General features: G+C 49.1%; 1 protein-coding gene across 1 annotated transcript in view; it reads right to left on the bottom strand.

Moving 5' to 3' along the window:
- SNTG2 (syntrophin gamma 2) overlaps positions 1–16,865 on the bottom strand; it is a 204,610-nt gene extending 187,745 nt beyond the window's left edge. The window contains exon 1 of the mRNA XM_066385768.1: positions 16,645–16,865. Within this exon, the coding sequence (XP_066241865.1) occupies positions 16,645–16,865 (221 nt within the window). The remainder of the gene's footprint in view (positions 1–16,644) is intronic.
- Positions 16,866–23,160: the final 6,295 nt, after the last annotated feature.

Raw genomic sequence — 23,160 nt, 5'->3', positions numbered from 1 at the left:
CTCAACAAGGAATATACCTACCTATATAGTTTAAGTTTAAAAAATTTGGTTCTCAAAAGAAATTTCAATCGTTGTACTGTTGATATTTGGCTCTGCTGACTAATGAGTTTGCCAACCACTGATCTAATTCAAAGGCCAAGAAAGCACAGAGCTGAGCAGGATGTAACAAGTTTTGAGTCTTGTTAAGCACTTCCTATGGCCAGAACTTCACCCTTGGGCACATTAAATTTCTACAAAGGATCATCTAGTAATAGTCAAAGAAAAGGAAGAGCCCCTTAACCAGGTCCAGATTTTCTGTGGAATAAAGTTACATCGCCCTTCAGTCATATGGAGTGTGTATCCACACACGGAAGAGTTCTGGCCAGCGGGAGGCGGAGGTGGGTGCTAACCTGCACGCCCGTTGTGTGGTCAGACAGGGATCTGGAAAGTGAAATGGAGAATTACTGGAAACGAAGCTAAAGGAAGATTTGTGTTGATGAACCGCAGGGCTAAGTCCTGAGTGGCAGGATGTTTGCGTCCCACCTAAATGTACACCAAAGCCCCCACCACAAGGGAGGTGTCAGCCTTAGGAAGCTGACACATCGGTGACCTTGATGCTGGGAAGGGTGGTGCTTTTGCTCACAGTGTCACTAGACAGGGGCTGGGGTGGGAGCAGGTCTGCCTCGGGCTGGCCTGTAGTGTGTGGGTTCTTAACTCTGTGCAGGAAAGATTTCACACCAGTCCAGGTAATTCTGTTTATTACAGCTGGGGACAGTGCAACGAAGGAAGGGCTTAGGATAGAAGAAGCATTAGGAGATGGCCAAGGTGAGGCTGCTTTGGCTCCCTAGAAATGTTATAGGAAAGAAGTGAGCCACACAGAGCTGTGGGGACTCACTGAGAAGTAAAAGTCACAGTGACAGAAGTGAGCCAAGGTGGAGCTGCTTTGGCTCTCTGGAAAGTCAGAGATAAAGGGGGCCTTGGAGACAGGCTCAGAGGGTAAGCCTAGGATAAGCCACCACCACCCACTGCTCCCTGGGCTGCAAGTCTTGTGGGGACCTTAGAGGAAGAGAGAGAGGTCTGGGTGTGCTCTAGAGCGAGTGTGTTGGTGGGCTGTCTTGAGGCTTTGTATCTTTCTTCAGCCGGTGGGAATCCTAGGGGAGGTCTCAGGGGAGGGTCTTAACACAATATTCATTAGCTTTCCAGGTGTGTCCTTCAATATGTTTATATATTAAAATAAGTGTAAGGAGGTGTCAGGGATATTATCCGGTTAGTTTAATTTTTTTAAAGACTGTCATCAAAGAGGGACCAGGACCAAGGCCGGTCTGCCCTGGACAGTCTGGAATGTGTAAACTCTTTATTCCTAAGTGTCCTTGGTTAGGGAAGATAAGACCTTGTGACTTAGTAGCTGGCTAAAATTGCTCAAATTGTTTGGCCTTGGTTAGTTATTTGGTCTCAGTTTCCCCATTCCACCTGTGAAGGAAATTCCCTAGCTTCTTACTGTCCTGCTGAGGCAGGACTGGCTGCCTTCCCCATACCACCTGCCTGTCACACTTGCCATCACTCTGCTGCAGGCCACAAGTGACCACGCCGCACAGGATGCAGCCCTGCTGCGGCCAAGCTCATGGACCCCTTCGCACTGACACTGCCAGAACCCTGCCTCCTGCTTACCGAGCTTCCTCTGCTAACACCAATGATGGACGTTTGACATGTCTATTTGTCCTCATAATTTCACATAAAGCATCACTTCCAACAAAATAATTCATTTACAGTGAAAAAGCAAAGCACTATGGGAGTCACTAATCTGCTCATATACTGTTGTGAGGTTATTGTATTATTTATCATCCAAAATAGGGTGGTTTTAACACAGAAGGGGGTTGTTATTAGTGACTGCGATGAACTGAGTAGAGCAGGGTTTTCTGAGGTTGACCAGGGTGCCTGACATTGGGGGTGGTGAAGTACCCACTGATAAACATGGGTGATTCTGCTTCAGTGCTGAACGGGGGCCCACACCTTGGAGATTGGGGTGTCCTGCTACTGTTCCCCACCATGGCGATGGTGCTGTTTCTTCCAGGCCTAAGCATGGGTCTGGGCCAAAGGGACCTATTGTGGTGGCAGACCCTCAACACGGTACTTCGTCACCCACAAACCTGTGGCTGCTGCCTTCACAGCCTCAGCCTCGTGGGCCCCAGCCATGCCTTCTGTGCCCATGATGCTCCTCCCTGTGGTAGTTCTGCTGGGACACCTGACAAGGCTCTGGACCATGGAAGGTGACTGGAGTGACAGGGGCCCACTCCAGGGCAGGTCCCGAAAACTCCTAGATAGATATGGAGAACTGGGGCCCGCCTCCCACCACTGAGGCCCCAAAACATGCACTGTTCTATGAGTTGCATGAAGCTCATCAGCCCAACTTGGACTATGACATGAGCTGGAGGATGTGTGACATCCCCTCCCCCACCAGGGGACCAATGACTCTTATTGCAGCACTGTTCTAGCATGAACGGTCACGACCTTGGCTGGAGCTATAGACCCTAATGATCTGCCAAAGCCCGGTCGCTGCTCCCGGAGGACTCTTGGAGAGTCCCTGTATGGCTTTCCATTTCTCTGTCCATGGTACTGATTGCTACCGAGGACCTAGTTCCAGCAGGTGGACCTCTCAAAGCCAAGGGCAGTGTGACCTTTGTCCTCTCCCACAGTACCTCACATTGATACACGCCACAGGAGCTTTTCCATTCTGGAATAAAGGCGGTGGCCACTGGACTGAGTATCACAGCCAAGTCCTCATTGCAGGATGTTCCACGTGCCCCTGTATCCTGCGTGGGCTGAAGTGTCTTGTTCCCACCTCATTTACTTTCTGTGCACAACGTCCACGGGAGAGAAAAGCCTTTAGTGCGTGGGAAGCAAGATGTTTCTGTGGTTTTGTGAGCGTGTGGACAAAGCCCAGGCCCTGACCTGGTGTGAGGAAACGCAGTGTAACAGAAAGGACCTGAGGGAGAGTGGAGGATAGTGTAGCTCTGGGAACTGGGAAATGCAGTCTTCTCAGCTTCCAGGGACCATGGACCCTTGGAGAAGTTAATGATTTAGATCTTCTCTGCAGAAAAAAAAATCACATGTTAAACAGACTGAGAAAGAGACTTGTGTGTGATTCCAGAACTTCCTGGTCTGCTGAAGCCCACCCATGAACATTAGCCTCAGAGAGCTTGATCTTGGCAGAGAGAAAAGGTGTTCAATTGGCCTTTAAATTAATGACGAATCCACTCTGTCTGAACACCTTGCTGGATTCGCCTGCGTCTAGGCAGTTAGATTCACCCTGCTGAGCTGGTCAACTCATCATGAGATTATCAGTCATCCATAGACTTACCAACTAGCCAGGACTGCATTTGCATCTGTGCAGATGGGGGTCTATGATTGGAAACAAACTAGCACTGCCATTCACTGTAAATTTATGCTGTTGATTACATAATGCATTCTTCTTCTACGGAAGATAGCCCTTAAGATTTATTGAAATCCAGCAGCTGTACTCACAAAATTTGCGGTACCCAAAATGTCATGTTTCTTAATTATGTCATTTTCAGGCCTTAATTGAAGCACAACTTAAGATGACCAGCATCAACATGGCCACCTGAAAGGACGCTAATGAGCATGTGTCCCCCACACAGCCCTGGGTGTCACAAGGGCGGGCCTGGGCCCTGTGGCCAACTTCAGCACCTGCTCTCCCTCTCACCTCCTTTGCAAAGCTGCCAGAAATTTCTATGAGCAGAAGTAAGAGTAGGAGGTGAAAAAGAAAAACCAGAGAGTTCAACTCGGCACCACAGCCGAGACTAGACACGGACGTCAGGGGTCACTGTGCCAAGTGGCAGGTGGACTAGGGACAGACACAGCCCCAGACGGCTCTATGGAAATCAGGGCAGCCTCTTCAGTCAATTAGTTTTGTTTTCTTTCTTGGGTTAAACTCTCTTATTAACATAACAGAGTTCTTTAATTTTATCCCTTTCCTCCTTCTGAGAATGGCATTTGGGACTTGATGCAAAAATGAGAGAAGTGATTCAGTTGGAAGAACGTTTGAAGACTCAGAGAAGATTAGGAAACCTCTAACTGGCAAATATTTCATAATTGTGCCAAAGAATGGATATGTTTCTTTTTATATCAACTTAGATTAATTTGAACACCAAGCTCTGTATAATAAATGTTTTAGGAATCTTTCATTTTCCTTTTTTGTCTTCTTCCTACTATCAGCTAATAAAGAGAGGCACATTTTCTGCAGGGTGTGGTGTGAAATTAATAGCCCTCCTTTTCCCCAGCTTGTTGAATTCACACCCAAAGTGAGCTCTGGTGAGTGGTCTGTGTTTCACCTGTGGGCTAAGCAGTAGAGAGCAAAAGGAATTCTTGGAAAAGACATTTGAGAGTCATACATGCTGCTTGTTTGGGTCTGGGCTTCACAGGGCACATCTGAGCGGCTTGGCCAAAGGAAGACACCAAGTCTGCACACACGACCAGCAGATGCTACAGACCCGAGAAAGGAGACGTGTGCAGGACTCAGTCTTGCTGCAACATCACGCTGATGGTGCCCAGGGCAGCGTTCTCAAGAGCATGGCAGAAACCCAAGACTGCGCTAGGAAACTCAATCCCAGCAGCTACAGGTAAGTGTCATGTGATGCTCTGTGCGGATTACATCTTTGGTTCATTTACAGTTCCTTTATTAATACGTTCATCAGTTCTGTGGGTGACAGGGGATGGGGAGACACACTTGAGAAATAAAACTTTGCATGTTTTCTGGGGGTACAATGTGATGCTTTGGAGCTTCTGTAAGGATCTTCTTACCTGGACCTAGAGGCACCTGGGGGGGGGGGGGTCAGATGATTTGAAACTGCAGCCCGCCTCCCAACACTGAGTCTCTATAGAAGTCTGAAGTTCTATAAAGGCGTAAAATTGTCTAAATGTATTACTGTATTTTAAATGTTAAAAAAGATAAATTTTAATAATGGCTTTATTTTATGAGATGCACAACTTAAAAATGCAATGTAGGTGTTCAGGATATACTGGTAACCACTTTATTTTTTTCTTAAATTTTTTTTTTAAATTTATCTCTCTACCTGCTAAGTTTTTTTTAATCTACGTTTATTTATATATCTAAATCTTAAATGTTTTTTTTCTTTTTTTAAAATTAACTTTAATGGGGTGACATTGATAAATCAGGGTACATATGTTCAGAGAAAACATCTCTAGGTTATTTTGACATTTGATTATGCTGCATTCCCATCACCCAAAGTCCAATTGTCTTCCATCACCTTCTAACTGGTTTTCTTTGTGCCCCTCCCCTCCCCCAACCTCTTCCCTCTCCTCTCCCACCCCCCATAACCCCCACACTCTTGTCCATCTGCTAAGTTTCTGCAGGAATATTTCTCCTTACAGTAGTCACTGTCATGTCATCCTTTATCTAATCTCTACAAATCCTCTGTGTTGTGTCATTTTATGCTGCTGTGGCCTGGGGAGGAGGGGGCGTGGCGAATGCTGGAAACAGCACGCGTGCCCAGAAGTACAGTATGTTCCCATGAGACCTAGTGGCATTTACTCCCTCCTCTCCTATGGCCCTGCTTGTTACTGTAATTGTACCATGCAACTGGATCAGCTATGAATATTCATGATGTATGAGTTAGGACAGAATGGAATGGTTTGGAAAGATGTAAATATAGGAGTCCATAGGGATTGGTGGAAAAGCAAAAAAAAAAAAAGAAATCAACAAATATTTAGAAATGTCCTACAGTTAAATAGTTGTGCAAATGTCCTTAAAATCACACCCACTTTCAATGAGAAATGTTCAGGATGCATTTGGGGCGAAGTTTCCCACAGTCCAAAATCCACACCAAGGTAGAGGTCCCATACTCTTGTTGAAATCAATGATTTATGTAGCTTATATTTTTAAAAAATATTCACAGTGTTAAGGTATCGATTTGTCATCCTTTCCTGTAACTGACTCTTTAAGTCAATTGAACCCTCATCCCAAGACTTTGCTCTTTTCTGTACTTGGGAGAGAAGTGGGTTGTTACCGTTTCACCTGTTTGACCTTCTCTTCTGGGCTTCAACCCGAGATTTCATCAACCGCTATGACTTCACCAAGTCTCTTCATGCTAAAGAATGCCAAGTTCTTAATCCCAACTTCTTTTTATATTCCCTCCAGTCTTCTGCATGGTTACACATGAATTTCATGTAAGCAGCTCAAATCGATTTTGCAAAAGCAAAATCATTATCATTCAGATCAAACTGGTCCTTGAGCCATTGTCACCTATGTTCTTTAACGTCTTCAGCATCCCGTCAATCTCTTGGTCTGTGTTCTTCCCTTTTTTCCTCTCCCTCAATTTTTCTCCATCCAGTTGGTGGCCAAGGCACTTCTACTTCTTGAAAATATCTCTTCAACATACTATCTTCTTACAAGTACATAGAGGATACAATAATGGCAATTAGTCACCATCTTCTCTGTCTTAAATCACAAATATACATCAAGTTCGCAGTCTACTGTCTGACAAGGTTAGCACCTCATAAATAGTAACTGTTATTACTAATGTTAAAGTTCCCAAACTTGAGAAGGAAGCAACTGTTCTTTCTTCAGCTAATCTTAGCAGATACAGCCAACATCCCAAATTACACAGAGACTCAGATCTGACAAGGTCTTTCCTCTCTGCTGGGTGAGACCCATAGGGGGTACCCACCGGCTAGCTGCTCTGCAGCCCCCTGTGGAGGGTGCAGCTGGCCAGGGGCGAGGACATGTGGGGGCCGCGGCTGGGAAAAGTCATGCTCCACTTCTCCCACCGCACACTAGCACACTGCCCTCATGCGAAAGAGGGGAGGGGTTTGGTAAAACTTGACCCCGGTCTGCCTCCTGCAGGGTCACACTGCCTCCACCTTCCTGCCGAGTAACTGCACATACTTAACTCTCTTGACAAAACCTTCTCCTGTACCGTGTCCAGTGCATCTCCGGCTCCTTCACAGAAAGAGAAACTGAACCTAGCAAGTTAAAAAAAATCAAGAAATCCACATCTTCAATAAAGACCTGTTTGTTAGGCAACCTCAACCTCCAACCTCAGAAAAAGAGCTCTGTCTCAATAACTGGCTTGTTTAACAACACACACAAGAGCACCCACGTCAGAAAGTGGTTGGAGTTGCATGGCCACTTTGACTGGACATGGACTGGGTCTGGTCTCAGAAAAAACATTTCTGACCTTTACACCTTTTTCAAGACGCAGTAATCCATGTGCAAGAGTGTTCAAAGAAGCAAGTGAGCTATGATGTTATGTTTAGAAATGACACCTCTCAGAATAAAATGCACACACTGTCTACGCAGTTACTGACGAGTCCCTCACCGTGCAGGGCAGAGCTGCAAGCAGCAGGAACATCAGTCTGTGCATTAGAAAGAGGAGCTGAAAGAAGACACCCCAGGGGTCATTGGGATAAACCATTATTGAAGTCGCAACAGCTATTATTTATTAAGCAAAAGCCAGTCACTTGGCACAGTGCTCGGTCTTGAAGGCATATTACCACGTGTCCTAGGGACCACCCATCAGAAAGCCAAGTTAACTGCATTTACAATAAACTAAGACTCAGATAATTAAAAAAATAACAATCCCTAGGACACGCTGCTGTGAGGGAAATCATTCTCATTCAAATTCAGTTCTCTCTGATCTAAAGTCCTTTTCTTTGCCCAGTTCCCAATGCTGTCATTTGAGACAAGAGGACATAAAGGGAGCCTCGTCCTCAGCTCTGTGCAGAATGTTCCCTTTGGTTGTTGTAATGGGCTCAGTTGTGTCCCCCAAATTCATGTGAAAAGGTCCCAATGCCCACTGCCTCAGAATGGGATGGGATCAGGAAAACTGAACTTTGATTAAGGAAAAATGAGGTCACGAGGGTGGGCTCTTCTCCACCACGAGTAGTGTCCCACTAAGAGGAGATGAGAACACAGACAGGCACAGTGGGACAACCATGTGAGGAGCAGGGAGAAGACTGAGGAGGCCTCAGAAGGAACCACCTGCCCCCAGGACGGTGAGAAAGTAAATTGTTAAGCCTCATCTTGGTGTCTTGTTACCATGGTGAGCAGATCACACAATAGGGGCTGAGTGTCCAGAAAATCATGCGACAGGCTGCTATTGAAGGACTGAGATGTCCCAATGAGAGGGTAAACCACCTGTCCAACTCCAACCCCACAGGAGACGTCCAGGGGAACTAACCACCACGTATCAAACTGTGATTCTCACCAGCAAGGGACAGCGGAGGCCTGCCAGCTGGCTCAGGAGGTGGTTGCAGGTGTCTGAGCATCCCTAGACTCATCAGCATTCCAAAAGCTCCGGATAATCACCTGCTGGTTTGTGCCCGCTGTCACACTTGGCTTTTGAAGCCAACACTATTCACTCCCAGGGCTTTGTCTTTCTTTCTCTCTCTGAGGCACCAGTACAATGGCAGCTGCCCCTAAATAAACACAGGGAATGAGACGCCCCAGGATGCCGCAGGCCCGTTAATTTGGTGAGAGTAGCTGACGCTTGCTGGAAGTGAAGGAAGAAATGTCACTAGAATTTAATGACTGCATTTATGATCACATTTCATTTACCTGGAGTGTCTAAAAATTAGTGAGGTGACAATGCCCAGTACTCATGGCCTCCAGGAGGAAAGCCCAGGAGCCTTCTCCACCTGTCCTGAACTTTGAGAGACTCCCGGGCACTGAAGTGCAGACAGCAGCGCCTGGGTGGCGACCAACTGGACCCTCTTAGTTCCCTGGGGCAGGCTGCCTTGGGAACAAGCAGAGTGGATGGCAGCTGCTGAGTCACCTGTGTTAAGCGCGTTTCTGGTGCCCGCAACCTTCCCTCAGTGTCCTAGGTGTACAGTCCTTTCAGCCAGCAGGACACTTGCCCTCGAGCCTGTGCTTCCTCCAGCCCATCTCCCAGACAGGCCAGGAAGATAAGCACTGTACTTAAACAGCCGACTCTTATTCCCAAATAGCCCCATTTTCTAACAGAGCCCCCGACCGGACAGATGACTGACCAGCACAGCGCTCTGTCCCTGCTGACAGCCGCAGCCTTGCAATGTGACAGGGCCCCCAAAACACTGACGAGGTGAATAAGGGTTCAGCAGAATTTTTAGAAAAATCAATTTGGATATTGAAACCTACATTTGGGGCAAGAGAAGCAGATCCTGAGTCACCAGTTTTTACTTTCTGGGGACGTCACCATTCCGATTTGAGGGAGTTTTGATGAGGGAAGACTTTGCCTGGGACAGTCTGTAGGGAAAGGGCAGCGTAGCCCAGCAGTACCCCAACCTGCTGGCTGCGTCACCCAGACAGCCATGTTCTCTTGGAGTCATTTTCTCACGCACAGCGCTTAGAACAGCGTCTGTCCCTCAGGACGGTGTGGGAGTAGTCAAGAAGTGTGTCAGTACAGGGTTTCTGCTTCTGGTGATGGCCACGTCAGTCCCTCAGACAAAAGCTACACACAAGACATGCAAAGTGCTACTTGGATGCACCGAGGGTCCAACCTTGGCCACATGATTAACTTCCTGTTTCTAAATGTCTGAAGACATTTAGAAGATGGGTAAGATCTGTGATAATAATCATGTCACCTTAGACATAAAACGGGGTCTTTTCTGACCCACGGTGACTGCTAAGGCCCCAGCGACCAGTGCGCTGGCAGCAATCAGGGAAGGGTCACATGCCAATGTCCCCCCTAAAACAGATGTCCCTCCCACAGGCCCCATCTTGTGGTGACAGAGACACCCTTCTCCAGAGCAGATTTAACATGGTTCACTGGGATGAGAACTGATGCCCCTCCACTCTGAGTGATGTAGGTCAGGAGCTGGACTCTTTCTGAGTGTCCTGAGAGGCAGCGTGGGGCTTTCTCATGGCCTGAAAACTGAGGGGTCGGAGTGGACACTCCTGCAAAACAGACAGCTGTCCCACCTTGCCTGTCCTTGGGGACCTGTGTAGTGGGACAACTGTTAGGGTGGCAGCACCCGCGTCCTTAATTCTGTGCCAATCGCCAAGTGTAGCGTGGGGCTCGCCCTCTGATGACAACGTTCCCCATTAGTAACTGCTTACTCGGTTGTTTTGTCTCTGGGCTCAGACATGGAACCATCTTGTCGGGTGATGTTTAACTGGTGTCTTAATGATGATGTCGAGATAAAATGCACCAAACGGATGTCACTGGGGCTGCTGCCGCGGTGAGATGCTCACGGACACGGTAGCTCCAAAAGAGGGAGAAATGGGTTTATAGAAGGAGGGAGGCTCTTAGGAGGGGAGGGGGCTTCTCTGTACACCCCCCCCCCCTGCCAGGGCAGTCCTTGGCATTCCACCCACATTCCCCCGCCTTCAGACACACAGCTGCAGGGCCGCCTGGCAGCCCGGGGCTCAGCCCAGGTTTGGCATCCGCGTGGTGTCAGTGGGCAGAGAAGAGACGGGCATTTCTGGTTTGGCTTCCAGTTACTAGAAATCACTCAACAATCAGCCCCTGCCACCTCCCTCAGTGATAAGACATCCCTGAGAATTTAAAATATAATCTTATGCTCATTTTCCTGTTCTAAAAGATGGTAGAAACCAAATCCTTTACACAGAACTTTAATGAATCACAAAAAACCGTGGAACATATTTAAATGGGTCTTATACACAGTGATTTTAAACCTGTTCATGTTTCACAACTGGTATTTTAATAAAATGAGTTACATTTTATTATAATAAAGGTTCAGTGTTGAAAATTAAGAGAAAATTGTTTTAAAAATCCAGTTATTGTCCGAGGAAAGTGTGCAATACTATGAGGACTTGACAAAAACTACCCTTAGTTCACAAGCTGCGTGCCTCATATAATTTTCTTTTTACTTTTTTGCTCAGTCCATATATATTTCAACCACCACATTTTTAACATTAAACCAGACACATTTTGTAATGTGTAAAATTCTTTTCAAACATTTTGATTGCCGTTTTATCACGGAAGAGTGTGATTTTTAAAACTGACCATAATATTTAAATATGTGGACTGTGATAATTTTTAAAATATTTCTCACAATGATGTCATAGTGGCATATTTAAACCACTGACAGTTATTGCTTTGTTTCTGTTTAATCTACTAAGTCATGCTTATGTGAAGCAAACTTCAAGTACAGCTGTGTGTCAGGGTCCACAGGTCTGTCCACTAGACCTGAGAGGCACGTGCTCAAAGGACAAGGCCTGCTGTCCTGTGCGTCCGGCGTTCATCCCCAGACGCACTGCCGCATGCTGGGGGCAGTGAGAAAGGACGGGTTCGACAGCCCCTCACAGTCAGTGGCTGGGAATAGCATGTCCCCAGAAAGCCATGCTGCTATGCCTGAGTAGTCAAATTGCATGGAATTCTCTTAAAAGCTTTCCAGTTAAAAAGCAGTATGTGCCTGACCTGTGGTGGCGCAGTAGATGGAGCATTGACTTGGAGTGCTGAGGTTGCTGGTTTAAGACTCTGGGTTTACCTGGCCAAGGCACATACAAGAAGCAATTACTATGAGTTGATGCTTCCTGCTCCTCCCTCCCACCTTTCTCTCTCTAAAATCATAAATATTAAAAAAAAAAAGAAAGGAATATGCATAAAAACCTAATTATGCAGCAGAATGCAAATTAGCATTTGGAACAAAGTTGCAATGAGGTATTTTCCCACTAAACAAAGCTGGGCTACTGTTATAAATTCTATAGGACTTAGAAAGTAAACCACCACAGGGTTTGGAACAACTGCCAGCAAAACCAAAACCAAGGTGGCTTCCTGTTGGTGGGAACACAGGAGTGCACCAGCCTCAGCAAAGGCCGTGGCCAGGTGAAGAAATGACGTCACAGCCACAGACTGCTCCGTCAGTGTTGTCGTCCTGAGGCCAAAGTCCGTGAAGAGCAGATGACAGAGAGAGGTTAACTTGGAGACTGGAGATTATGCAGTCGTGTCTCTCCCTACAATACTGGCAGCTGAAACCCACGGAGGCGAGACCTTGCTGGGGTTTCGTCTTCTCTGTACCTGCTGTACTCAAAACATCTTGGTTTCCACCCACTGTGGTCCAGGCAGTGTTTCCTGATCAGGCAGCATGGTCACAGTGGAGCTGCCTCTTGTGGCCAATTGTGTCCCCAAAAGATGTGCTTAAGTCCTGATCCCTGTACCTATGGCTGTGGCCTCACTGGAAACAGGATCTCTGTGGTTGTAATCATGTTAGGATGAGATTACAATGGAGCGGAGAGCCTCAATTCCATGGTGGGTGCCTGCCGGGGTCCAGCCCCAGGGGGATCCAGGGGTCCCACAGGAGGAGACGGCATTGGCGAAAATGGAGTGAGAGAGCCGAATTCTTTTCTTTCTCTTTATTCTCCGGTTAGCATTTACTGCCAGGCATCTCTGCTCAATGCTAGTATAGCTCCCTTTTTATACACACACACCTGGTGTTAATTATTGCTTTTGTTTCACTATGTTTTCATGTTTCCGGATAACAGTTAATTTACATCTATGAGTCACAAATCAGGTAGCAAATCATTCAAAATAACTTGAATAACAACATCAGTAAAAGCTTTTAAAGTATTAGTCTGTCGTGAGTTAAGGGGCAGAGATTTAGCAGACGACTAACAATGGACCACCGCTTGCTCAGGTTTAAATGGCCTTGAGTTTATGCGGTGTCCTACAAGATTCTGAAAGGCTTGCCTCTAAAGAAATTAACATAACATTAAGAATAGCTTTCACCCAAAGATATGCAGAGTGCACTTGCAAGATAGCCCAGCAGCAACACAAGACATTAACTGTTATTACTTCCTACATTTTATTTAAACACTAGTTAAGTTTTGACTCTATTCTTCTCAGAATATACTACTATTTGCAGATCAAATAAACAGGAAGAAAGGAATGTTTCTCTACTTATCACATGAAAAGGCTAGGGAGGAAAAAATGTTAAGTGAAGGCCGAAGGGTGCTCTGTGCACAGCCACTGCCTCCTAAGTCACAATTTATTCTTTTTAACATGATTAAGAAGGAATTCTCCTACAGACTTAACCCTTTACGAGGGATATCATAGCCAGCCTCTTATGTCTATGAGCCCAGTTCAAGGGGCTTACAGGCTTTTCTGTGGTACTCACACCCTCTGTCTCATATCCAAAGAAATCACTATGAATCTACAGGGAAAGCACGGTATTATTATCCCTGTGCCACAAATAATAGCACACACCCAGAAAAGGGGGGATATAAGGCCAGATTAATTCAAAAAGTCAAAGGGGGAAGTATCGTTGTGCCTTTCCTTTGCGGTGACTTTGTCACCCCGCAGCCATTGGTCTTCACTGCAGTGACTTTGTCACCCCGCAGCCATTGGTCTTCTCTGCTGTGACTTTGTCAATCAGCAGTTTTTGATCTTCCTCTACTGTGACCTTGTCAGCCAGCAGTTGTGGGTCTTCTTCTACTGTGACCTTGTCAGCCAGCAGTTGTGGGTCTTCTTCTGCTGTGACCTTGTCAGCCAGCAGTTGTGAATCAGCTCCCGACAGGTGCCCAGTTTTTATCTATATTGAGTCAATGAAATAAAATAAAAAAGACAGAAAAAGTTTCCAAATGCAAAGCACACGCTATGCTGTGTGTTATTAGCAGCCGAGATAAGTCTGGACTCCATGGAAATCCCTGGGGCTAGAGGGGGCACATGGTCTCCGGTGCTGGCCTTCCAAACTTGTGCTGGAAACACGGTCTTCAGCATCTGCTGGTTTAGGGGGAAAAAAAGGGAACTTCTTCAACTGGTAACATCACTATTGACTCAATTTCCCCAAAGACAGTGACTCTACATTCTTTCTGAACTCTTCATTCTTCTTGTGCATGAAAGGTCTTTGTCTAGTAGCATAAGGTTTTGCAGTAACTGCATCTAATTACGTGTGGTCCTAAGGGTCTATACAAAAATAAAACTCCAGAACAGGTTCACTACTAATTACTAAATGAGCGGTCATGACAGGTTCATTCATTCACATCACAAACATTTTCACAGACAACCCACTGTCAGATGTGCTGATGGTGCAAAACAAGCAGATAGGACATGATTAATGTCCTGGAGAGGCTGAGTTCAGAGAGAAGGAGCCATAAACTAACCAAGTCAGCACTATGCTGTGAGGTCCATGCAGTTACTCCTCTGTGAGCCCTGAGGTGGAGATGCACTAATAGAATACTGAAAGAATAAAAGTGAGGTATTACATTTGTTGGATTTTATCTGTAAATCTTTTTATCATCTATAATTACGGATTTCACAAGCGCATTTCAAAATAACCACAATTATCTAAGACAATCTAATATAGAACTCAAAAATAACATTTAGCTACCCCACAATGTTCAGAAAAATAAATCATTTGTCCACCTAAAATTAAATGGCGTCGACCAAAACTTCTCAGTCCAACAAGTATGAATATATGAAAACACATTTTGCAGCCAACACCATGGACGAGTGCGGGTCTCCACAGCTTGGGACCTGAAACCGGCCTGTGCTGCCACCTGCTGGTAGCCCCATGCACTGCACTCGGCCAGTTGTACGGGCCCGCCCGCCCCGTAGTTGCCCCCCTGATCCTGTGCACCTGTCCTGGGACTGAGACACGCGCTGAGGCGCCGGCAGGAGGGCACTTACCCCCTAGGGTGGATGCAGGACGAGAACAAGAATGTCAGCTTTGTGTTTGTTAATCCAAATTCAGAGGGACCCGAAATATGGAAGACAGGAACAAGGTCCACCGTTTACACATCAAAGCTTTATTGTCTTAGCTTGGCCAGGCGGCAACTCCGACAGAAATCTGACGGAGAGCACGCCGGCCCTTTGTTCTACTTAGTTTTTATAGTTTTTTTTTTTTTTGTATTTTACTGAAGCTAGAAACGGGGAGAGACAGTCAGACAGACTCCCGCATGTGCCCGACCGGGATCCACCCGGCACGCCCACCAGGGGCGACGCTCTGCCCACCAGGGGGCGATGCTCTGCCCCTCTGGGGCATCACTCTGCCGCGACCAGAGCCACTCTAGCGCCTGGGGCAGAGGCCAAGGAGCCATCCCCAGCGCCCGGGCCATCTTTGCTCCAATGGAGCCTTGGCTGTGGGAGGGGAAGAGAGAGACAGAGAGGAAGGAGGGGGTGGGGGTGGAGAAGCAAATGGACGCTTCTCTTATGTGCCCTGGCCAGGAATCGAACCCGGGTCCCCCGCACACCAGGCCGACGCTCTACCGCTGAGCCAACCGGCCAGGGCCAGTTTTTATAGTTTTGTAAGTGGGAAGTACAGAAGCAAAAATTGCAATTAGGAGCCCCTTACCGCTATTGGTTATAGTCATATGTCCTTTAACATGATAGGACCACGTTCAATTTGCACACCATACATCATTTTGGAGAAAACAAAATTTACAAGTCAACACAACGGTAGAAAGATGTCTCTTTACATATTAAAGGCTTTCCTATATTATCTAGTGTTCATCTGCTATCTCTCTGTCCAGAGTCACACACGCATGTACATAGGAGAGGTAGTTTCGGTGGAGACAAATGCCCGCAAATGGCTCATTGCTATAAGAAAAGGTTTATTTTGGCTTTTCTCTTCTTGCACCTGGCTAGCCATTCACCCCTTTCCCCACAGGTGTGGTGGAATGTCTGGGAATCCATGTTTTCTTCCCCTTGCATTTACAATACAATGCCAAGGGCCATCCTGGTTATGCCAATCACACAGTACAGAGACTATTCTCACAATTTCTCTGCACACCTTAACCCAAATTAATAAAATGTTCTCCAAGCCTCCTAAAATATTAATATTAATTCTATAGCCTTTGGTACTTTACAACACCTGCGGGTGAAATGGCTCAGTGGCTCCTCATGTTCAACACAGAATTATAGATTCCACCTGCGGGACGCCTGTAGGTATTTCTAGATCTTTCCACATCCATGGATGTAGGAAACACAGTGTCACTGTGCATCTGACTTGGGGACAAAGGGCGAAATCTATGATGGAGAATGAGGTGGCCCTGAAATGAAAGGGGCAGCAGTGGTAAGTGACAGGGCAGAGGCCAACGCAACCCTGACACTGGAGAACAGGGCAAGCCCGGGGCTATCACAGCGCCGGCGTGTCCACGGAAGGGGACATCTTATTCGGCAGAGCGCCTACCGCGCACCGGGGAAAAGAGGGCCCGCCGCCCGCTGCTCTCACTGGAGTCTTACGAGTACTGGCTGTTGGAACCAGGGGACCGCTTCTTCGGTTTGTGCTGGGAGGGAGGGAGGAATGGAAGCGACGGCAGCCGGGGGCGGCGGCGCGGGCCCGTGGGGGGACGGCCCGACCCGCTTCCCCCTCTCCCACGACACGGGTAATAAAAACCCCCACGGCTTTCTGCTGCTGGGTTGTAAACGGCCCTGGGTTTCGCACCCCGGCACAAACAGCGCAGCCCGAGGCCCGATCGCCGCGCCCGCGTCCCCGCGCTCCCGGTAGGGGGTGGAGAGACGGACAGCAGCGCGCACGGACTGGCGGCGGAAGCACGGGCCCGCTGGCGCACGGCCACCCGAGGGATGCGCTCGGCCACCCGGGGCAGGCGCCGAGCTGCACCTCGGGGCGCCGGACCGGTCCTGCGGACTTCACGGCGTGCTCCGTCCCGCTCGCTCTATGGGGAGGGACCCATGACGGACGGAGATGCGCGGTGATGCTCTAAAACCTAGCAAACGTCATCGTACTCACCACCGCCAAATATCGCGAGATTTGCACTCCCCAGGTGCCCACTTCCGACACAGCGGGTCTCGCGACACATGAGATCCCACGAGAGGCGACGCCAGAAGCTCGCCAGCCGGCATATGGGCGGGGCCTGCCCGATGGTGGTGGTGAAGGCGAGGTTTTCTGCGCACCATGCCGTCCGCCTTCTCGGTCACCTCTTTCCCCGTCAGCATTCCTGCCGTCATCATGGTATCTTGGCGACTAGTTCAACGTAGGCCTTTGGGGCCGCCCTGGGCTTTCCCGCATCCGCCATGGACGCCAGGGCACCAGACGGCGTTTGGGGCGAGACTTCGGCGTATTTGGTGCCCTGGACGGTGATGGCTGAGCTTCCGGGGCGGGGCCTGGGTAGTGGGGGCGGGGCTCCCGGGAGCGGGGCCTCCGGGGTGGAGCTTGGGGAGAGGGCGGGGTTTGGGGTAGGCCTTGGGTGGAGGGGGCGGGGCTTGGGACGGTGTGCTGGGCATGCCGCTGGCCGGGGCGGTGTGACCCGTATGGGGCGGGAGTCGTGTGGTGCTGCGGCTCCCGCCTCCTCCCTGTCCCCTTCCAGTGCGGCGTCCCTATCCCTCTCCCCTTGCCCCTCTCTCTGGCCCTTAACTCGAGTTGATGGACATAGCTCGTGGCCAGCTTACCTGTGCAGAGTGGGCCGTGCAGCGGGGTGGACACACTTAGATCCGAGGGCTCTCGGCTCTGCGGCGTGTCCCGCCTAATGTGGAGCGGGGACTGGGCAGGGCGTGGATCTGAGCTCGGTGGTGTGGTCTGAGTTTTGGAGGATCTTCAGCACTGGCGGGGATCTGAGCGTGGGGTGTGGACATGCCCACCCCCACGGGTGGAGAGACCAGAAATCGCAGCCCTACTGCAAGGCTGGATGTAAGGCAGAAAGGTCGGAGAAAATAAAATTTTGCAAATTGGCATGACTCCGATTTCCCAAAGCGGTATCTGCTAGTTTAAGGACCTTGAAATAGGAGTTTTAAGTAGAAGTAACTAAGTGCATCCCCTGAACCAGCCACTTCCTTCTCACCTCATGGGAGAGTGACCCTGAGGTTAAGTGTGATCTGTTCCCAAGGGACAGTTCGGTGAGTTCTTCAGTCTGTGCTGGAACATTAAACCTGTGAATTCCTCTTCAAATCCCTCGTTGCCATGGAGGGGTTCCTGGTTCCCTTCTCCCCTTCCCTCTCCTCCTGCCCCTCCCCTGTTTTGTGAAGCCCAGGGCAGGGGCTGTCTAGACACTTTCCTCAGTAGCCCCAGAAGTAACTACTCAGGAGAGAGGGGCCACTGACTCCCCACTGACCCTGGAAACATGAGGCCCGGTCTGTGAGAGCTAACGATGAGTGTCATGTGTGTCCCGCAGCAGACAGACTGGACCGAGCCCTGGCTCATAGGCCTGGTTGCCTTCCATGTGCTCTGCCTGCTGCTCACCTGTCTTTCGTCCCAGAGATATGGACTGCAGGTCGGGCATTTCCTGTGCATTGGTGAGTAGACTAAACAGAACTTTGGTGTGTTCTCAAAGTGTAATGTATTCCAGAGACCTGACACTCCTATCTGTGCAGTCCTTGGAGTCTCAGGGCACCCTCCAGAGTGAACTCGGGGGATTTTTGGAGATAAAGTAAATGGTGGATGTTGGCTTTGAAAGGGGTCTACTGAGCACCAGGCTTACCAGGGAGGGGTTCTCTGCCAGCGACACCCGGAAGAGTGAGGTTCATTCCTCCACACGGGAAGCTTTTCTCCACGAGCTGAGCACTGTGTCGCTTGCTCTGGGAGGGAGGAAGCAAACTGGGAAGGAAACTAGTGCGTAAAGTAACATGTTGCCCAAGTCAGTTTTAAAGGTAAGAGCCCACCCATGAATACAGAGACTATACATGGAATGATTGAGAAGTATGACACGGACAAAATAAAATCCTGGAGTAAAAGCCCCTCTGACTGGAAGAGAACAGTCCTCTGGCCCAGGCAGAGATCTGGGGTAAAGGCTCCTGACAAGAGACGCAGCAGCCTTGGACCTGCAGGACGAGGACAGCAGGTCAGGCGTCCCTTTGCTTCGGTGCACCCCCATCAGGTAGACCTGTTAGCGTGAGGCCAGCGTCTGCAGCAGTGGGATTCCTGCTGCCCTGACGTCACCACAAATGCCACTGTGCTCACAGGGATAGCCTTGCTGTCAGAATTGTGAACTTGAGAAGCGAATAGCTGTGAGGACTGAGCTGCACAGCTCCTGACTCTGCTGCATGTTATCAGATAGGCCTGATCTGTGACTGAGGGCATGTAGGAAACTCAGCAAGATAGCCAGTGTGGTGGGCTCTTGGTTTTCAGGCAGAAAAACTGGATTTTGGTAGCTCTGTATAGCGAATAGCTTTGTGTGGTTTCACTTAGACTGTGGAGACTGTAACTTTGTCTATTGACCTTAGTTTTCCTTTCTGTTAAATGGGTATATCTGTATATACCCATTTACAGTTTTTTTTTTATTGGTGGTGGTGGTTTGTTTTTTTTTACAAGGACAGAGACAGAGTCAGAGAGAGGGATAGATAGGGACAGACAGACAGGAACGGAGAGAGATGAGAAGCATCAGTTATCAGTTTTTCGTTGCGACACCTTCGTCGTTCATTGATTGCTTTCTCATATGTGCCTTGACTGCAGGCCTTCAGCAGACCGAGTAACCTCTTGCTCGAGCCAGCAACCTTGGGTCCAAGCTGGTGAGCTTTTTGCTCAAGCCAGATGAGCCCGCGCTCAAGCTGGCGACCTTGAGGTCTCGAACCTGGGTCCTCCGCATCCCAGTCCGACGCTCTATTCACTGCGCCACCGCCTGGTCAGGCTAGCTTTACAGTTTTATAATTTCCTTGTGTTATATCTAAAGTAGAAATTATGTTTCTACTCAAACTCTTACTATCCTGTTACATTTACATTAACTATTCACCCGTAAAAAATGTGCTTCTATAGTGATTAATAACCAGTCCCCTAGATTCTGATATGGTTTCTTCTTTTTGCAGTAATGTTAGTCTATTGTGCTGAGTACATCAATGAAGTGGCGGCCATGAACTGGAGGTGAGCTCATCGCTGTCCTGTGTTCTGCTCTTTGAGAAGAACCCCAGTGTGCAGAACACAGGCCCCGAGAGGAGGCAGCAGCCTCTGTGCGGGCAGGTTCAGGGTGGGAAACAGCTCCTTAAATGTTTCTTACTAAGCAGTCTGGCTGAAAACTGGGTAATGCCATTCATGACCGTGAGGGAGAGAGAGGTCAGGGGACTGTTTTAAAGTAACTTTAGCAGAGTAAGGAAGTGGTGCGCTAGAGCTGGAGGCACGTGTAGTCGAGGGGAGGGTATACTGAGGCCTTTCTGCCCTCCTAGGACCGCCATGTCCAGTGTGCGGCTTAACCCTGCCCTCCACCCTCCCTCAGGAGTCCCTCCTGCTCCCCCAGACCACTTCCTATGTCCTGCCCCTGCCCCGCTCCAGGACAGTCATCCTCATCCTGTGCTGACACCTTTTCTGTCTCCTGTGTCACCCTACCTGAGGGAGGGTCACACCGCCCCCTGGTTAGGCCTTAGGGCCTGCACCCAAGCAGCGAACGAGACACACCATGCTGACTGAGGGGCTTCGCAGTGACCCTCCACCTTTCTTGTCCCGTGTCAGGTGGAGCCTCCCCAGATCTGAAAACCATGCATGTTTCTGGGGGGCTGGGTTGCAGACAGTGCCTGCAGCCAGGTCTGGGCGAGCTGTTTATACCGCTGTGAGCCAAGAGTGGCTTTACTTGTTTAACCCTTAAGTAGTACGAACATTCGTGGACGTCCTCATGCCTCCTGACCATCCAGAGTAGGATCGTACATGTGTAAGGCAACATTAAAAAAAGGCAAATGTATTGTATGTTCTTGTTTCCATAAATTAGTTATCAAACAAACATGATTTTAAGTTAATGAAACTGGAACTGGAACTACAGTAATTTCATTTTTTGAAAAAAAAAACCTTATTCCCGGAGGTCAGCGAGCATGAAAAAAACTCACTACTCAAAGGGTTAAATGTACGCTTTTTATAAGTTTTTGAATATAAAAAAGAAAAACTATCCTGTCAGAAACAGCAAGTTGGAGACATTGCCTCTCAGCCCACAGAGCTAAGCCTGTGCTCCTCTTTCACAGAAGTGCCCTTGCTGAGATACCTCTCTAGTGACCAGCGCAGCCTCCTCCCTGTCACCCTCAGCTGACGAATGCCCCTCCTCGCCCACAGAGCACCGTGTCCCCAGAGGGGACGCACAGCAGCTCCCTCCCGTCCCCCAGCCTTGCAGGCCACACACCCCTGTAGCAGGGGTGCCATCATGGAGAATGAGTGGGCTTAGGAAACATACGTTCTCATCTTAGAAACAGCTCACCCAGCCCCAGCCCCATACCTCAGGCCTCTCTACAGTGAGGCTGTCACCCTGTCACTGCTCCATTGTTCCTGGAGCCTGTCCCTGTCGGGTGACGTCGTGATCTCTCCCTGAGGCTGGTCTCCTCCTCTCTCGTAGGCCACCCCTCACCTGTCTGCTCTTTCCTCGTGTCTGACCTCCAAATATTGGGATGCTGCCCCAGTGACCCCGCAGGTGTCTAGTAAACTGTGACGTTATCCCTTCCCACCTGACCATTCCACTGCTATGAGGAATGCCCACAGCACCTCCCCACCTGAAGGTGCTTCTCCTGTTTCTCAGGCCACAGGCCCCACGGTACTTTGAGATGCCTCAGAGCCCTGCAGCCTCAGCCCTTTACACGGACCATGAGTGCAGTCTCCTTGGCTGCTGGCCCTGTCTTCCATGGTCCAGCCTAGCTTCCCCAGGCGCCAGGTCCTCGTCACCCAGGCTAGGCAGCTGGTCTCAGCCAAGTCTTACAGCCACATGCTGGTGTTCCCTAGTAGCTCCTTCAGGTCCCTGTGGGAGAGTCAGGCCCCGCCCTGGGCCACCTTCAGCAGGTCAGTGACCCAGCCAGCCTTGTGGCCCCACAGGGAGGCTGTGTGAGAATTCAGCCACAGGACATGCCTGACATGCACACAGCTGTTATCATTCCATCACGTGTGGGAGCTGGGACCACGTGGTCTGGGACTTTCTTGTCACGGGCACATTAGGATGGATGTCAGGTTCGCTGCTCAGCAGGAGCGCCTGGTGAGAGTCTTTACTTTGCGTCGGTTCCTGCTGCTTCTCCATCACCTCCCCCATGCTGGCGGCCTTGTTTTCATCACCAGTGACTGGCTGCGTTTTCTTCACAGGGGGTGTGGCAGCCTGGGGGCAGGTGCAATCAGGGAGTGGTGGGTTCTGCCTGCGCTGATATGAGACCCCTCCAAAAGCCCTATGTTAAAAAGAATATAATTTAAAACTGTTTTGTTACACCAAGTAATTTTAAATTTTTCTTAAAACAGGTTATTTTCAAAATACCAGTACTTCGATTCCAGAGGGATGTTCATTTCGTTGGTGTTTTCGATGCCGTTGCTCCTCAACGCCATGATCATTGTGGTGCGTGTGTGGTGGGGCCACAGAGTTCTTGTGCTCTCTCTACGTGCTTTCCAGTCTAAACGCTGAAAACGGTTGCTTTCAGGTGATGTGGGTACGGAAGACTTTGCATGTGATGACCGACCTGAAAAACCTACAAGAGAAGATGAAAGAGAGGAGGAGGAGGAGAAAGGAGGAATGATGGACAGCCCAGGCCTGAGCGCCTCGTGGCTCCCCTCCCCTGTCGTTCCAAGATGCAGTGCACGAGTCACAGGTCACAGGTGCCCGGGCAGCAGGCCACAGTTGGGCAGTACGTCCTTGATGGCCACACTTCTGTCTGTAGCAGGTTGTGCTCAGGGTTGAGATTGTCTTTGCTAGTCATTCATTTAACACATGGTACTGCAGGGATTATTGTGTGTAACAACAGCTCACAAGGAATAGTGTCCAGGATAGTGTCTCAGTCGGCCAACAGTGGAACAGCGCGCTCTGAACCAGGAACAGGTGGTCACATGCTGTTCCGGGATTGGAACCCAGATTTGCCTGAGGTGGACCTTTCTAGAGCTGGTTCTTCTGAAGAGTTGCTTAGCCAACTGAGAGCTGACATCCTGCTGCAGCGCGAATTGCAAGTCCCTCATCACTGCAGCGTGGTGCTGGTGGGACGAGGGCGCTGGCGTTGCTGGGCCCTCTGGTCTCCTTCCCAGGCTGGTCCCCAAGTGATCTGACTGCAGATGATAGCAGTGCTAGAGGAGCCTGGGAGGAGACCCTGGAAGCAGGGTCATGACAAAGTAGGGCCCATCTCAGCACCATGGGCCAGCTCCTGTGAGGCCAGGTCCCTGGAAACATCTCGACTGTCCCGGGGCAAAACCGACCAGGGGCTCCTTTGCTCTTTGTTAGAAGGGTCACACATAACGGGCCACAGAATCCAGTTCCACGGGAAGGCGTGAATCAGCCCTTTGAATTTATTATGAGCTGTTTCAGATACATTTTTATGACACAGATCAGTTGTATTCCTGAGTTTCAGTGTTTTTCTTGTTTGTTTTGGTGATTTTTTTTGGTTT

Source organism: Saccopteryx leptura, chromosome 5 (assembly GCF_036850995.1).
Source record: "Saccopteryx leptura isolate mSacLep1 chromosome 5, mSacLep1_pri_phased_curated, whole genome shotgun sequence".
Taxonomy (NCBI): Eukaryota; Metazoa; Chordata; class Mammalia; order Chiroptera; family Emballonuridae; genus Saccopteryx; species Saccopteryx leptura.
This window is presented reverse-complemented; position numbering and strand designations above follow the sequence as displayed.